This window comes from Topomyia yanbarensis, chromosome 1, assembly GCF_030247195.1.
Source record: "Topomyia yanbarensis strain Yona2022 chromosome 1, ASM3024719v1, whole genome shotgun sequence".
Taxonomy (NCBI): domain Eukaryota; kingdom Metazoa; phylum Arthropoda; class Insecta; order Diptera; family Culicidae; genus Topomyia; species Topomyia yanbarensis.
In genome coordinates, this window is record NC_080670.1 from 43,496,318 (window position 1) to 43,514,356 (window position 18,039).

The 18,039-nt window shown below is 42.6% G+C and overlaps 1 protein-coding gene and 2 long non-coding RNA genes across 5 annotated transcripts; 2 read left to right on the forward strand and 1 right to left on the reverse strand.

The window, feature by feature from the left end:
* Nucleotides 1-326: 326 nt before the first annotated feature.
* On the forward strand, nucleotides 327-1,380 carry LOC131677478 (uncharacterized). 2 transcript variants are annotated; one of them, XR_009303367.1, is made up of 4 exons: nucleotides 327-568; nucleotides 630-856; nucleotides 927-1,219; nucleotides 1,310-1,380. It is a non-coding gene; the product is annotated as an uncharacterized LOC131677478 (long non-coding RNA). The 2 variants fall into 2 exon arrangements; XR_009303368.1 differs by lacking the exon at nucleotides 327-568 and having other exon boundaries at nucleotides 594-856.
* Nucleotide 1,381: 1 nt separating this feature from the next.
* LOC131677476 (uncharacterized) lies at nucleotides 1,382-3,075 on the forward strand. 2 transcript variants are annotated; one of them, XR_009303364.1, is made up of 5 exons: nucleotides 1,382-1,474; nucleotides 1,527-1,849; nucleotides 1,909-2,387; nucleotides 2,453-2,583; nucleotides 2,648-3,075. It is a non-coding gene; the product is annotated as an uncharacterized LOC131677476 (long non-coding RNA). The 2 variants fall into 2 exon arrangements; XR_009303365.1 differs by lacking the exon at nucleotides 1,382-1,474 and having other exon boundaries at nucleotides 1,523-1,849; nucleotides 2,648-2,898; nucleotides 2,952-3,075.
* Nucleotides 3,076-3,912: 837 nt separating this feature from the next.
* On the reverse strand, nucleotides 3,913-4,263 carry LOC131695188 (hemiasterlin resistant protein 1-like). The gene has a single exon (XM_058983708.1). It carries the CDS (start codon nucleotides 4,261-4,263, stop codon nucleotides 3,913-3,915), a length of 351 nt encoding a protein of 116 aa, XP_058839691.1.
* Between the last annotated feature and the right edge of the window lie 13,776 nt (nucleotides 4,264-18,039).

An 18,039-nucleotide genomic window follows, 5' to 3' on the forward strand; every position in this document is an offset into this window, starting at 1 on the left:
TTTCTTAATTTCTTATTGCTCAGTATCAAACGTATAACTTCTCTTTTGATTCACATATTGAACCACTTGAAAAATTATTTTAATAAAAAAAGGTGATCGAATACAGTCGAGCACGTTCGAGCTTGCACATTTTTGGGTGATGCCAGTTTAACGCGCTTGTTTTTCTAGTTGCCAGTTTTGCGGTTTTTACATCCGCGAGTCTATTACTATGAGTGTTTATAGGTACACCCATAAAGGTACACTGTCAGAGTGGCAGCATACTTTGATGAAATTGTGCTAAAACTGGCTGCACTGATAGATTTGTTTTTGATTGTTTGACACTTCTAAATATTTTAGTTTTCTGCAGAAAAAATCTCAGAAAACTAACGACTGATTTTTGTCGACGTCGGGCACCAGTTACAGTTACAGTTTGAAATTATATCTCACCTCGGATGAACGCGCCCGTTATGTGTTACCCCGCAACAGCTGACTTAACTGATTGTTCAAATCCTCGAATTTATCCTGCTCGCTGTCGTTCATGTTTTTATTACTTTCCCCTAGTTCTACACAATCATTAGCCATTGGATCGGTTCGTGATTTTAGGAAATAGTAAACGTTATGAAAAAATCCATTGTATAATATAATTATAGTGTATAGTTCATGAATCCGAAGTGGTTCAAAAGGATGTCGCTGTACAGATTCAGAGCGGCCGCTTCCAGCTCAGCAAAAGTGAAAGCCACTTGACGGTTAAATTCGTAGTGTGTCCGCTGATAGCGCTCGGGGACAGAAAAATCTCATAGGTCAGAGTCGCTTCCGACTTCGTTACCGTCAACATTAAACACAACAGCAAGATACTTGGAAAGGACTTTCTCGTTCGGTAAGTTTTTACCATAAGCTTCCCCCTGCAACATTCTTTTTCATGTCTAGATGTCCTTGTTGATTTACAGAACAAACATAATGGAAGCGTATTCTACACGCACATATTCACTCGGGCCAACCGTGTGACTCATTTGGAAAAAGGACTCATCGTCGGTTTCATGGCAGCGAAGTGAGCAGACAAAAAAGGCATCGTTTTTTTCCACATGATCGTGCTGAGCAAAATTCAGCGATTTGCCAGGCATAAACCACCGATGAGACAGTACCCGTTCGGATTCAGGACGTTTTCCCATACATTGTACCCGGTCGAAGCGATGCAGATAACTGGGTCAAAAAGGCGGAGGTTCTGGGAATTTCTGCACTCGTAAGTGTTCTTTTTGTCATAACCACCTAAACTATTTTTGGAACCATCATTGTTCCATGGGATTTAAATTTTCCTTTTCTATAAAAATAGGTTAGCGATCTGAGTATGACCAAGGACAAGGAATCAGAACCGGCGACTGACAGTCCAGAGAAAGAGAATGCAGAAAAACCTTCTAGTCCATAGCTCCTGAAGAAAAACGAGCTGAAGCGAATATGGAGAAACAGCTTCCTCCACGGAAAATGCAGAGGCATGCAAGTAAGTCGAAATATTTAGTGTCAGCTTTAAAATTACCCGATTAATCTTTTAGCGCGGCGGATGCAAGTTTGCTAATTGAAATTATTCGCAAAGATCTAGTAGAATTAAAACTGGAGGTGCTGCGAAACGATCCTTTTTTGACGCTATACTCGGTTAAAACTATCGACGCTTTGCACTTGATGCCGGAACTGCCCACCCCGAGAGCAGATGAGCGCTGGGGAATGTTTTCAGCCACCTGGAGGAGGAAGTTCAGCGCGGAAGAAATGTTACCAGACTTCGCCGATCTGGTATCTGGACTTTTTTGATGATCTCATAGAGATTGGGTGTGCAGATGGGCGTTTAAAGTTCTGGGAGGGAACGACTGGTAACTTTTAGGTAAATTGTTTGGAGTCATTTGTTTTTTATTACAACTATTGACGGACGTTTCTTTGCAGGATATATATGAAGCTGAAAACAACCGCAACAATGGGGTAACTAACATAAACCTCGCCGGTGACAAAGTGATAGTTGCACGGTTGAGTGAACGAATCGATTTTCTGAGACTGGAAACGTACACGTAAGGTTTTCAGATCGATTGGGGATTTACGTCTGCATATGGGCGAAGTAAGTTCTATGTTTCAAGCAATTTTTTAAGCTCACCTAGGGCGCAGACAGATTTTACTTGTTCTTTTAAAATACTGTATATTCTAAGTCATTTAATTTTCAGTCTGTAATGAGTATGTCATCAAGTGCCTTAATTCTTTTTCTTTTTAGCCCACGTACACAGCGGTTCGGCAGGAAGCATTAGTTTATTTCAGCAACTCGCCGGCTCAAATCCGTCCACAGCGTTGCCAGCTCAACATCACGCATCCGAGGAGGAGCTTCGATGTATCCTGGAGTTTCACCAGCAGGGTCACCGGTGACATGTTTGGAAGTGGCGGGCGGTACAGTCATTACTGGCAGCCAGGGCCACACTGTTTACGTGTTCCGGCTTGATAGCCACCTATTGCAGTTCACCCTAAACGGCCATTGCGGTCCTATCACATGTATTTTCATAGACCAGTGGCAGGCCGAGATGGGCGCATCTGGTTGCCAGGATGGTGTGCTATGTGTGTGGGACTTGATACGGGGTATGTCAGCCAAATTTACGGTATGGCCTAAATCTACATAATTAAATTGATTGGTTATTTATAGGTGCCTGTATGTACAAAATTGAAGCCCATGACGACATGACGTCGCACTTGCCTGTTCCCCGAGTTACGCAATATCGCTCGGACTGAACGAACGAATACGGTTTTGGGATAGATTTCAGGGTTAGCCGCTCAACACCATGACCGTCAGTCATGCATATTCATCGCTTGTGATGCTGACGCTTCTGAACGAAGCCATTGCTAGCACGAGTTTTTGATTTGGAAGGATAGTTGCTGAGGACCATTCTCACAATAGTATAAAAGTTCTAACCTCAAAAACAGACAACAATAAAATGTATTTCTTTCAGAGTTTATAATATCCATTACATGATCAAATGCGCTGATGGGTTAGGCTTTGGATTCGGCTATATTCCATCGTCATTGAAGCTAGATCATAGAATCATGTTAATTTGACAGACTGCAAGTGTTATTAGTAGCACAAACAGCCAGCAGCCCAGCTAGTATTGTTCTTTCTGCTTGCAACCAACCTGGTTATATTGATGTCAATGCTAAATTCGATGTTGCAGCTGTATGGTCGCTATACTGTTCCATGTGTTATGGGATTCGCTATTAACATGGGACAGTTATGCTTAGAGCACCAGATTCTAAAAGCGACCAATTTTGGCCAATCACTGGAGACAAAATCACGCGTAACAATTAATAATAAATTAAATTGTTGCTGAGTAATTTTTGTTGTACATGAATAAAACATACCGATTGCCTCGTTACCTATGCTGCCGTGATCCGCATAACAGTCCCATTTGGGTTTCCTATGCAGATGGGACAGTTATGCGTATCACGGCAGTATGGCTAAATAACCATTAGAAAGGTTATGAGCTTATGTTATCGCATTTTATGATCATTTATACTACGTAACAATTAATAATAAGTTACATTATTGCTGAGTATTTTTTGATGTACATGAATAAAACATACCGATTTCCTCGTTACCTATGGCTAAATAACCATTAAAAAGGTTATGAGTTTATTGTTGTCGCATTTATAATTATTTATACTACTTTCAAGTGATCGATTTTAAAGATACGACTCGCACTTTAAGCACCCCTTCACCGCGCCATCAAAATAAAAATAAGTCATACTCCTAATGAACTAATATTTATTAAAATATTTACTAAATAAAAACATAGACCTGATAGTTCGTTTGCAAAAAAATACCGAAGCACAGTGAGTTGGTGTTAATGCTCTATCTGTGATCCTATAGTGCTGCAGGATTTGGCCAACATTTATACTATTTTTATTCAATCAACTTTAAGGAAAATGTATCGCGTGAACGCTATATATATGGACTTCTATACTTGGTAATTGTTCCGAATCACACTCGACCTGGCCTTGGGTACAAGATATTTGCTTGATCTCCCACGAGCATGGTTCTGCCGGAGTGTTTGCCTCGCCCGATACCGGGGCAGCCTGTCCTAGCGAGGCTGCCTCTTGTGAATCGGAACCGCTGAACATTCCGATGAGGGCATGTCCAACGGTGTTACCGACGAAGCCGATCGCTACACTACCAGCAGTAGCTGCGATTTGAGCAATTAATCCAAAGGCCTGGTTGGGAGCTACCATTGGTGCAGCGACAGCCGAGTGTGACGCAGACTGGACCATCGGTTAACTCGATTCCGGCGAGGTGGAGCGGCTGCAACTGGTGCGGACCTATATTGCGATGTATATAATTTCAAGGATTACTAGAGATTACCAATTACCAGAGATCATCAAAATGTTTTGTGGCTAATGTTGTAATTCAGCAAAAAAACAAAACAAGTTAAATTGATCGCAACAAATAAAATCGCTTTCTTCAACGAATCGTGGACAAGAAAAATCTAAATGCCAAATTTAATGGAACATTGCCTAATGACGTCAAATAAAAATGAAAGCCTAGCGAGCTTGTTAATACAAGATATTCGTAAACCAAATCAAGTTTCTCATACTGCGGTCGAAAAAAAAAATTCTAAGCCTATGTAAACAAGCTCTGCGAAATGTCAAAAAAGTGAGGTTAAACATTTTCATCCAATGCATCCAATGTTCTACAGCGAGAGGTTCATTTTAGTTTGTTTACATTGCTAATGAATTTTGTACTGCGATTCACCACTTCATTTACCGCGTTGCCAAGAACTTAAGTGAAAATATTCAAAACAGTGCTGCCCAAACGCACATTTTAAGTCCCACCATTCTTGCTGAGGTGAAAAAAATATTCAACATTCTTGCATATTTCAAATTTTAAAAAATCATTAAAAAATCATGATAGCTCCTAAAAATCTCATTTTTACGGAAATGTTCTTATAATTGTGTAATCTTTCGATTAAAAATAAGAAAAACAGGTGTTAGGTCTGATGAGAAAGGTCTATTCTAGACTCCCGCCCACTTGAAATTTTTGAAATTGGTGTTATGGGAAAATATGGAGGAAAATATATTAAATGTTATAACTTTTGAAGTAGCAATCAGAAAATTACAACTTATACCTCTTTTTAAAGGAAATAACCTTAGTATTGGAATGAAGATATTCCTGTTTCTATAAAAATACGGGAAAGTAGGATACTGGGTCATTTTGACTCTAAAATCTCTTTTTTTTAATTTTTCTGCTCCGTGGTGCAAACCATACATATATTGCAGTTTTTCTAATGTGAAAAAATCTCAGAAAACGAACGAAACCTTTTTGACCTTTATCCAAATACGAGAAGTTGGGGTTATAGGGCTTTTTGTCATTCATATTAAATTTTATCATTTTCTCGTGCATATATCTCTATTATTCTTCATTCAATTTAAATAAATTGTACCTTGTTAAACGTGAAAAATCCTTAGGAAACACTAAAAATAGATTCGTTACCGGTAAAATTCAGAAACATCAAATATCTGACATATAGTCTCGATTTCACATTTTTATCATAAAATCGCACATATTAACTCCATTTAACAACAAAATTCTTATTTAATTTGCTACTTGTAGTGAAAAATGCGCTTTGGAATCACATGAGAAAATTTTCATACCTGGAAAAATATGTGAAGTCGAGGTATTAGGACACTTAATGAAAAAAAAATATGGTTTGCAGAGTTAATGTCAAAAAATTTGATGTTGTTGATTTGATGTTTGTTGTATCGAGAGAACAAATTCTTGCCAAACACCTGGAATTTCCTGACCTGTCGCACCGGCAGTTGGGAAAAATGTTGAACATTCACCATTCAACCGTCTCCAGAGTGATGAAGCGGTTCCAGGAGCGGTTGACGTTGGACCACGGCAAAGGAGCTGGAAGAAAACCGGGACTGGAGAACAAAAAGACGGAGGGAAAGGCGAAGCGGATGATTAAAGCAAATCCCAACGTCTCAAGCCGTGATTTGACTAAAAAGATCGGCATGTCGCAGAGTCGTCCAGAATGCAAAGAAAAGAGCTGAACTACATACATACAAGGTACAGAACTTCACAAACCGCGATGAGCGGCAACAATCGACGGCTAAAACTCGGGCACGGAAGCTCTACGAGAAGATGCTGACAAAATATGGCTGCTGTGTGATGGACGACGAAACGTATATAAGCCGATTTTAAGCAAATTCCGGGGTTGGAGTTTTTCACCGGCAAGAACAAGTCCTATGTGGACGACAAATTTAAGAAGAAGAAAATATCGAAGTTCGCCTGCAAATATCTCATTTAGCAGGCCATTTGCTCTTGCGGACTGAGGAGTGAGCCTTTCGTGATAAAGGGCACAAGTAATATATTCAACGTGAGTTCTTGCCGAAGAACGTTCGAACGTGGAGAAATCGATTATTTAGGGGAACAAATTCTTCTCGCATGGGAATATAATCTACCTATTTTCGCGTATGAGTAGGTATCACTTGCCCGAACTGGGATGAAATGGATCACTGAAACGATACCCTATCTGTTTAACATGAACATGTACCTAGGAATAATTACATTGGGTTTCCATTTCTGGTGTATCGGATTTTGCGATAATTACCATTTTAGCCCAGAGTAGCCCAAAACATGGTATTCAATCAGTACACCCTTGCAGGAGCCCGGAAGTGAGTCCACATTAAATGAAACATGAGACTAATTAAATGCTATTTAAATTAATGAATATATCAATATGTAGCCATTTTCCGCTAGAGTGATTACCGAAAATGCACATGTGAACTAATGCAACTGTTTCAACTATGTTTGTGGCCACCAGCTATTATACGGACACAAAAATATACACATCCATCCCTCTCCATCCATCTTGGCCGTAAGCGGAAGCTCGGTTCCGCACGACGCGTTCCATAAAGTAGTAGCCCCTGCCAGTGGGGCCACACGAGGGGACCATTCCGTTCGGCACTTCAAAACATTCCAAGCGTTCCGGTGATGCTGCATCACCATTACCGTCGGCATCATCATGGTCTCGTTTGTCGTCAACAACTTGAAACAGCATCCCCCGGCTAATTGCTCTATTTTAAAGTACAGCCGTATACCTATTTGTTGCCGGCTTGTTCTAGCTGGAAGATGATGTCGTGTTTCTGGTTTGCTTGGCACGTTCAAACATATCCCAACACCGAGTAGAACAGACACACGCACACACGTGTGCGTTGGAACTAGACGCGCAGAATTGAGGTTCCCTGGTTCGCTGCACGGCGGAGGTAGATGGTGTGCTGGATGCATGTCGCCCTAAGGCGCCCTGGAGTTTACGGATCTAGCACTAACAGTCAGCGCTGAACTCAAGGTCGGGTTGATACTCTAAACGCATATGAAGATATAAGTTTTTTAGCCAACTCATTAAAAGGCTTATACGTACTGCCTAACAAACATTACCTATGACTGAAAGCTACTGTTTTACAGGGAGATTCTACAATCAAAATTATATTCTTAATTCGTTCTTTTGATACGGCTGACTGCGATAGCCTAACAAAGCAGTGAGTCCTTTATATATTTTCAATAAGTAAAAATATGAATGTTCATCGGATCACGTTCACGTAACTTATCGTGCTTGCAGACTTTCTTTCGCGGTGGGAAAACATTCGTTTGCTCACCTCCTGGATCAATTCAGAATTATGATTAAGATGAAACAACTTGTAAAAGATTAATTACAGTAACCACGAAAACAACAGAAGCCGGAGGAACTTTGTTGACTACATTGAAAGCTTTCATAAATTCACTCAGGATCACAATATTTAACGCTCCAGAAGTTAACTTAACAAGTTTTCTTTTCTCGAGTTTCTCCCCAGCATCCATCAATGAGTTCATCCATGTTGCTCCGGATGTTTTTTTTTTGTGTTGCCTTTGACCTCCCTACATCCTGCTGCCCGTACGGTGAGAGGAACACGCATAAATTAGAAGTAATTATTTTTTATGATTACGGCATAAAATTACCATCCTCCGCCCGGTACCAATATTTTATCAGAAAACGAGTGTCCGTTTTTCTTTTCAAAACTACCCTGGTTAGGAGGGGTTCCCTAGACAGCGCAGCAATTAAATAGGCAAATACTACCTTCCTAACTACTACCTAGCAGCAGTAGGGAAGCGTTCCCGACGGGACGGTTTTAATTAATGGAACTAAAAAGGTACATCAAGCATTCAATTAAAGCTGCTACGCTAGACACTGTAGTGGTCCGGAGGAGAGCTTTTAAGTTGTACTTTTGTCTTCATCAGGGGAAAATATGTATGTAGGGACACATCTCCGGCGCTCTCCTCATTTTTCATTCTGCTCGGAAAGTTTGCGGAAAATTGGTTCCCTTTCCCCTTCCCTCGGACGGTTCGTTCGTTATCTACGATAGCTTCATTAATCTTCTATTAATAGTAAAATTTTCATCATTACATGCTTCAGTGGGTGGGGCGTGTGGAGTGAGAAGGTAATAAGAAAAGAGGCCAAAATAACGATGAGGAAAAAACTGGTATGAGGGGTTGTTTGTGAAATGACTTTGGTTTTATGTTTTTCGTTTATTGGATTTATCGTATTGACTAAATATATTATAGTGCTCGAGATTTTGTAATGTATCGATATATTATCAAAAATAAGACAGGAAGCTGCGAGTCATTTCAGCGATGTATTGGGGGTACAAATAAGTTTTAAGGGATTTTTTTCGAAAACTATGCCTTTATTTTTAAGTAATGGGTGCATTCTTCAAAATATTGCCCGTCGCTAACTACTACTTTCTCGCACCTTTTTGGTAGCATTCGGATTCCATGTCGAAAAAAGTTCTCGTATTTCGAGCGAATCCAACAATCGAGCCTAATTTTCGTTTCTTCCAATGAAGTGAACCATTCTCCAGTTAGATCCGATTGCATCGTACGGAATAAATAGTAATCGAAAGCTAGTAGTATGGCAGGTGAGGTAGAAGTTCTCACTTTAGTGTTTCTAAGTATGTTTTTTCAGGCTTAGCATCACGTTTCCATTTTTGTAGTTGAAGCAGTAATTCGCAAATTAGGAATCGGTGTTCAACATCCCTTGGCTTCAAATCATGAGGCACCCAGTATCCAACTTTTTGGATCATTCCCAAAGCCTTTAAGTGACGCGAAACAGCTTGCTGAGTTACTTCCAACGATTCGGTTAATTCCTCTTGCGTTCGACACGAGTCTTCGTCCAGCAATTTCTTCAAAACGACATCTTCGAATTATTCTGGCCGCCCTGCGCGCTCCTTGTCTTTCGTAGCAAAGTGACCACTTTTAACACGTCGAAACCAATATTGGCATATTTTTTCCTTTGGAGTTTTAACGCCGTAGACCTCCAATAATAATCGATGACTTTCAGCGGCACTTTTCCTCGAATAGAAAAAGAAAAGAAAAACTTCCTGCAAATGCGCATTACTTGGCACGTACTTCGACATGTTGTACGCTCGAAAACTCTTTATTATTCCCTTTCCCATGAACTGACATCAACTGAAATCTGACGCCCGATGAAGACACTTAAACAAAAAGGTGAATAAAAATTGATACCAAACGGTATATTACTAATACCTCTGTTGTAAATCCCTCAATTAATTAATTTGTACACCCAATACAAACCTTTAGACTTTGGCCTTATTCGTCTGCGTGTAATACCTGAAAATAGATAAAAGAAAATCAGTCAGTAAAATTTTATTTAATGATCTATCAAAACAATTCGATGTGTTTAATTAATATCGTATGTCGTTCTATGAAATTTTTTAAAAACATGTAAAGTTGAGAATTATTATGAAGCTTTGCGCAATCTCAAGAAATTTTATTTCTTAAACTCTTAAATTTCATTGAAATTTTCGTCAACTTGTCAAATACGGGTATATCTTGTGAATTCTTTTGATATCCCATAAAACCTGGAAAATTTTGTTAACCTTCCTAAGGTGTTTGGGTAAAATGACCCAAAATGAAGATGCGGGTCATTAGGCCGAAGGTCATTCGGCCAAATGACATTGGGCTGAATGGTCACTAGGCCGAATACTCATTATGCCGAATACACTAAAGTGAAAACCAAATAGAGTAGTTGAAAATGAACCCAAGATTTAAAACAATGATCAGTTTTTACTAGAGGTTGAGCTCTTGTGATTTTTTCAATTTTAAATCTAGGTGTTTGGCATACTTTCATCATCTTTTTCGCTGTAAATTTAAATAAAACAAGTAGTTGGTTCACCTTTAATATATATTTATGTTTAGAAGGCAAGCAAACCAACACTACTTAGTTTATTACTCTTTGAGGATTTGTCTGCCAGGCGTAATGCAATAATAAATAAAGTTGTCGCCAAATGTGGCTACGCCATATCGCATCAAGTCGTGTACTGTCCACTATCGCTACCTCTTCCTCGGATTTACACTAACCCAGTCAAAAAGGGCAATTTGCTGGCTAACGGGGGGCAATTTGCCAACTCGGATGCGCTAATTGCCCTTCAATTTGCCAGCAAATTGCTGGCAATTAGGGGGCTATTTCAAATGCAACATTTGGGGATTTGCCGCCGTCATTTTTTTGCCGCCCTACCCGCCTTTAAATCGCCTCCAAAATGCCCACGGAACGCGCCATTTAATCGCCATTAGTTGCCTATTATGAAAATTACAAATAATACTTATTTTCAGATTCATTATCTACTCACATAAACACAACTAAACTATTCGAAGAATCAATGCTGAAATTGATGTTGCACACCAAAACTTACCACAATCTGACGTTCATTAAGATTTTGGGTCAGATATCTTGTTCTACTATACTTACACACGATTCCATAATTTCCCACATTCGTTGGCTTCATGAAGTACACGAAACAAACAAAATTCAAGCGAGAACATGCCAAATGTTAAAAAACTATTTTAAGCTTAAGCCAAACATGAACCGCCATATTGGAAAAAACGAGAAAAACAACCAAGTCCATTTCAGCCGCCAGTAAAATTGTCTAAGCATTGAAATTGCCTTTAAGTCGCATTCGCAAATTGCATTTGTTCCTAGGGGCAATTAGCACAGGCGAGTTGAGTTAAACGTCAAACTGTTTAAATCGCCTGACCATGTTCGTCCGCATTTTTTTTGACCGGGAATTTATAGCCCCTATATTTGCGTAAACCGAAAAACCGGGGGATCACAGATTTGCCTGCGAGGGGCTTCCGCTTCTAAAGGTGGATCGGCGGTCTCCTCGCTCGGTTGACACTCAGCGGATCCTTAGTCTCAGTTATGCGGCAAAATCACATTACATGGGCTTCGCAGCATTAACTAGATCAGTGTAGAAATTGGTGAACGTGTACATTCCGCAAGGTCCGGAAAAGGCAGAAGTTGCTACTGTTGCCGAAGGCCGGGAAGCAGCCGGGCGACCCATCGGCGTACAGACCAATTTGTCTGATCGACACGACGGGCAAACTGCTTGAGAGGATCATCCTCAACAAGCTAACCCCATGCTCAGAAGGTACGGACGGCCTGCCAAGCAATCAGTTTGGTTTTCGAAAGGGTAAGTCCACGGTGGATGCTATCAACTCAGTGGTAAAGACCGCCGAGATAGCGATCCAACGGAAAAGGCGAGGTATTCGATACTGTGCGTTAGTGACAATTGATGAGAAGAACGCATTCAACAGCGCAAGCTTGGATACCATCGTGCTATCGTTACGCAGGCTTAGCCTGCCGGTGCGTCTGTATTTTGGCCAGTTTTTATGGAATCTTATGTATGACGGGGTTCTGAGACTAAAGTTTCCTCCTGGTGTCAAGATCTTCGGCTTCGCCAATGATGTACCCTTGGAGGTCTACGGGGAGTCAATCCCCGAGGTAGAACTGACTGAGCACACGCGATCAGCACTGTGTCGGAATGGATGAGCGCGGGAGGCCTGGAGCTCGCTCAACATAAGACGGAGGTGGTTATCGTCAACAACCGCAAGTCGTTACAACATGCAGTTATTCAAGTGGGAGAAGTCGTGATCATTTCAAAGCGGAGTCTGAAGATTCTTGGGGTCATCATAGATGACAAGCTGACCTTCGGCAGCCATGTCGACTATGCGTGAAAGAGGACTTCGCTCTAAAGTGTGCGCCAGTAGACGTAGGCTACTGGCAAGCGTTGCCGTATCTTTCCTTAGGTACGGCGGCCCATCCTGGGCGAGAGCACTGCGGGTGCCTACCGCACGGTATCACACGATGTATCCTGCGTGGTAGCGAGCATGATCCCAATCGGGCTGGACATCCGGGAAGACGAGGAATGTTTTGAGCTGCGTGGCACTAGAGAAGTCCGCGACCGTACCAGGGTGGCTTCGGTCGCCAGATGGCAGCGCGAGTGGAATAAATCCTCGAAAGGTAGGTGGACTCACTGGCTGATACCTAACATATCGTGCTGGGTGGGTAGACCCAATGGGGAAGTTTGCTTCCATCTGACACAATTCCTGTCAGGCCATGGCTGCTTCCGACAGTACCTCCACAGGTTTGGACACGCGGAGGCCTCGTCTGCCCAGGTGTTGACGAAACTGCGGAGCACATACTGGTCGTATGTCTTCGTTTCGACGTCGAAAGAAAAGCAATGCTAGACGTCTGCGGCCGGGACACAACCCCTGATACCCTTAGCCAGAGGATGTGTCAAGCAGTGGAGAAGTGGAACGCAGTCTCCACTGCAACCACTTAGATTGCCTGCAGGTTTCAGAGAATCTGGCACGCCGAGCAGCAGACGACAAGCATGACTAACTTGTAATTGGTTAGTTAGAGCGGAAAGGGCTGAGCGCGGAGAACTGAGCGAATGGTCCGCTCATGCCGAGGCAAGTGGGGCGCAGCCCACCAGGTAACCGCGGTAGTCACACTGAAGCATGGCAGAAGAGTGAGTGAATAGACGTATGTATGGACTGCCCATGTCGAGATGGGAGGGTCGTAGCGTAGAATGTTAGTACCTATCGCTATCAATAGCGAACCTCGTGGCGTGGCAGAGGAGTGTAGGGTGAGCGTCCAAGTCAGTCTAACATGGTATGCTAGAGGTGAACACACAAGTCAGCCTCACGCAGTATGTAAAAGGTGAGCTCCCAAGTAAGCCTCACATGGTATGTCAGAAGTGGGAACTTAGAAAAATGTTCTACATTGGATGCCAGGGTGAGTAACAGGGTGTACTAGAGTGGTATCCCGAGCAAACAAAAAGTCCATAATACCCCCATGCTCATGGGGTTTGACATGGGTGTTTGAAATGGGTTCAACCTATGAAAACACCATCACCATGGTCCGGTAGATCCCATATAAAATACCATATGTTGGTATATTTATGGGTTATTGAGACCATTTTATGGTGTCTGGATGGTTGTGAATTTTGGCACGGACAATGTTTAAGGTCTTTTCAAGGGGCTATGTGGTGTTTGAACCCATGAGTATTTGCTCGGGATGACTGAGAGTGAATCAGGTGATAGGGTGAGCATCCAAGTCAGCCTCACATGGTATGTAAAAGGTGAGCAAACAAGTCAGACTCACATGATGTAGCAGGGGTGAGCACCCAAGTAAGTCTCACATGGAGTGTCAGAGAGAGCGTTAGGGTGTGACAGAGCGAGCACCCATACTGGATGTGTGCGTGATTAGTCGCAACCCACTGAGAAGGCCAAAAATTGTTTCCAAACCGTTCAACACGGGTCCAAAGATGGATGTCTGTTGAACGGTTATTTGGACGTCGTCCAACGTTGGCCCAACGAACACCCTTCATTGGACGATTTTGAAATCAGCCGTTCTTAGGGGGAATCTACCGACAGAGCTAAAATTTATAAAAATATTCAGGCAACGAAGATTGTGCAATATAGCGTCATGGCAATATTGCCAGTCTTTCCTGCATTAATTGCAAGCAATTGATGCATCAACAGTAATTATGAATTATTTGGAATTTCTGAGTGAAAGTGAGGTTCTATGGGGAGCGCAACAGCCAATCGCATATTAAACCTTCCATTATCCTTACCGGCACCGCGGCTAGTTCTGGGAGACTTTAACTCGCACGGTACGGTATGGGGCTGTCTTCATGATGATAATAGATCAACATTAATCCAAGATCTTTGCGATAATTTCAACATGACCATCTTAAACACGGGAGAAATGACGCGGATTCCTACACCACCAGCACGCGCAAGCGCGTTGGATTTATCGCTTTGCTCGACATCGCTACAGTTAGATTGCATGTGGAAGGTGATCCCTGATCCCCACGGTAGCGATCATTTGCCTATCGTGATTTCAATTGCTAACGGTTCAAGACCATCGGAAACAATCAATGTATCGTATGACCTCACACGGAACATTGATTGGAAGAGTTACGCGACCGCGATATCCGTTAAAATCGCATCCACTCAAGAACTTCCTCCGGAGGAAGAGTACAGGTTTTTGGCTGGCTTGATTCTCGACAGTGCGAATCAAGCTCAGACTAAACCAGTACCCAGCGCGAATACCCATGGACGGTCTCCCACCCTGTGGTGGGATAAAGAGTGCTCAGAGCTGTACGCGGAAAAGTCCACTGCATATAAGGCCTTCCGGGAAGACGGGTTACCCGCTAGCTATCAACAGTACGCGTCGTTAGAAAGGCGAATGAAGAGTCTAATGAAAGCCAAAAAACGCAGTTATTGGCGCCGGTTCGTCGACGGGTTAACGAGAGAAACAGCGATGAGCACTCTTTGGGGTACGGCTCGACGTATGCGTAATCATAATAGTACCAACGAGAACGTGGAATATTCAAACCGTTGGATATTCGCTTTCGCCAAGAAGATCTGTCCGGACTCTGTCCCGGTACAGAAAACGTACCGCGCCGCGTCTTCTCACGATACCGCGAACGAAACACCGTTTTCGATGGTGGAGTTCTCACTTGCTCTCTTATCGTGCAACAATAACGCCCCAGGGTTAGACAGAATCAAATTCAACTTGCTGAAGAATCTGCCTGACACTGCAAAAAGGCGCCTGTTGAATTTATTTAACAAGTTTCTTGAGGGTAACATTGTCCCTTATGAATGGAGGCAAGTGAAGGTCATCGCCATCCAAAAACCAGGAAAACCAGCCTCCGACCACAACTCGTATCGGCCGATTGCAATGCTGTCCTGTATTCGGAAGTTATTCGAGAAAATGATCTTGTTTCGCCTCGACAATTGGGTTGAAGCAAATGGCTTACTGTCAGATACACAATTTGGCTTCCGCAAAGGCAAAGGGACGAACGATTGCCTTGCGTTGCTTTCTACAGAAATCCAAATGGCCTATGCTAACAAAGAGCAGATGGCATCAGTCTTCTTGGATATTAAGGGGGCTTTTGACTCAGTTTCTATCAACATTCTGTCAGAGAAGCTGCACCAGCATGGTCTTTCACCAATTTTAAATAACTTTTTGCTAAACCTGTTGTCTGAAAAGCACATGCACTTTTCGCATGGCGATTTAACAACATCGCGATTTAGCTACATGGGTCTTCCCCAGGGCTCATGTCTAAGTCCCCTGCTCTACAATTTTTACGTGAATGACATTGACGATTGTCTTGCCAATTCATGCACGCTAAGGCAACTTGCAGACGACGGGGTGGTCTCTGTTACAGGGCCCAAAGCTGCCGACTTGCAAGGACCATTACAAAATACCTTGGACAATTTGTCTGCTTGGGCTCTTCAGCTGGGTATTGAGTTCTCCACGGAGAAAACTGAGTTGGTTGTTTTTTCTAGGAAGCGTGAGCCGGCGCAACTCCAGCTTTTATTAATGGGTGCAACGATCAACCAGGTTTTCACATTTAAATATCTCGGGGTCTGGTTCGACTCTAAAGGTACCTGGGGATGTCACATTAGGTATCTGAAACAGAAATGCCAACAAAGGATCAATTTTCTCCGAACAATAACTGGAACATGGTGGGGTGCTCACCCAGGAGACCTGATCAGGTTGTACCAAACAACGATATTGTCGGTGATGGAGTACGGGTGTTTCTGTTTCCGCTCCGCTGCGAACATACACTTCATCAAACTGGAGAGAATCCAGTATCGTTGCTTGCGCATTGCCTTGGGTTGCATGCACTCGACCCATACGATGAGTCTCGAAGTGCTGGCGGGCGTTCTTCCGCTAAAAAATCGATTTTGGGAACTCTCATATCGATTGCTCATCCGATGCGACATTCTGAACCCGTTGGTAATTGAAAACTTCGAGAGGCTCGTCGAACTTAATTCTCAAACCCGTTTTATGTCCTTGTACTTCGACTACATGGCACAGAGCATCAATCCTTCTTCGTACAATCCCAACCGTGTCCGTTTCCTAGATACTTCTGATTCTACTGTATTCTTCGACACATCCATGAAGGAAGAGATTCGTGGAATCCCGGACCATACACGCCCGCAGGTGATCCCCAATATATTTTATAATAAATTCCGAGAAGTCGACTGCGACAAAATGTTTTACACTGACGGATCAAATCTCGATGGGTCCACTGGCTTCGGTATCTTCAACAATACTATCACCGCTTCATTCAAGCTCAATGATCCCGCTTCAGTTTACGTCGCAGAGTTAGCTGCAATTCAGTACACCCTTGGGATCATCGACACTCTGCCCACAGATCACTACTTCATCGTTTCGGACAGCCTCAGCTCTATCGAGGCTCTTCGTGCGGTGAAGCCTAAAAAGCAATTCCCGTATTTTCTGGGGAAGATACAGGAGTCCTTGTGTACGTTATCTGAAAAATCTTATCAGATTACCTTTGTTTGGGTCCCCTCTCATTGTTCTATCCCGGGCAATGAAAAGGCCGACTCATTAGCAAAGGCGGGCGCATTAAATGGTGACATATACGAAAGACCAATCTGCTTCAACGAATTTTTTAGTATTTGTCGTCAGAGGACGCTCAACAGTTGGCAAACCTCGTGGAGCAATGGGGAACTTGGACGATGGCTACATTCGATTATCCCAAAGGTATCAACGAAGCCTTGGTTCGGGGGGATGGATGTGGGTCGGGATTTTATTCGTGTAATGTCCCGACTTATGTCCAACCACTACACCTTGGATGCGCATCTCCGGCGTATTGGGCTTGCGGAGAGTAGTCTGTGCGCTTGTGACGAGGGCTATCACGACATCGAACACGTTGTCTGGGTGTGCGCCGGGTATTGTGACGCCAGGTCTCAGTTAAAGGAATCCCTTCGGGCCCGAGGTAGACCACCCAATGTACCAGTCCGAGATATGCTGGCAACTCGTGATTTCCCCTATATGTCCCTTATTTATACCTTCATAAAAACGATAAATATCCCAATTTAGCCCCTCTCTTTTATTTCTCGTTTTTAGAGTTTCCTCCTGCCTTGTGGAACCGATCAGCTCCAGAGTGCCACTATGTAACCGCCATCGCCCTTACCACTACGCCTGCATAGAAGGAAACTGAAGCGAGAGCGACTCGAGGTCCGATGACTTTTGAAAGATTCCCCGCGGGTCCGAAGAATACCATCCGCCAATCCGGTACTCGACGACTTACTATACTGAGGCGCAAATTTGATACGCTGATCCCCCTCCCCCCCCCCCCCCCCCCCGCCGTTCGAGCGAAAGTTGCAAGTTTTGCTCTTCTTTCCCTGTCTCTCCCCTGTCCTTGATACAACTGCTGCTACACTGATGCGGAAATAAGCCACCCTCTGAATATCTTGACCAAGCATAAGTTTTAGTTAAAAAATTCAAATTAGTATTCTGTATTCCTAGTTTTAAGATAGCTATAATTTTTACTCTTTATTGAAACTCTTGTCCTCCATCTTGTAAATAGAATTGAATCCCTAGTTTTAAGATTTCTGTGAAATTTCTCATAAATATTTGTTCCCCCTTTTGTGTACTAAACTATATTGTTAGTTTTAAGATAACCGTAAAATATTTCGTAAAATACTATTACTCCCCCTCTTGTATATCAAAGTGAATCCCTTGTTTTAAATTTTTTCATAAAAAAATCTTTTGGCCCTCTTTTGTATATTGAATCTTATTTCTAGTCTTAAGATAGCTGTAAACTTTCTTTTCCTTTGTAAAAAAATATTTCAACATTGTAACCTCCTAGTTTTAAGATATCCAA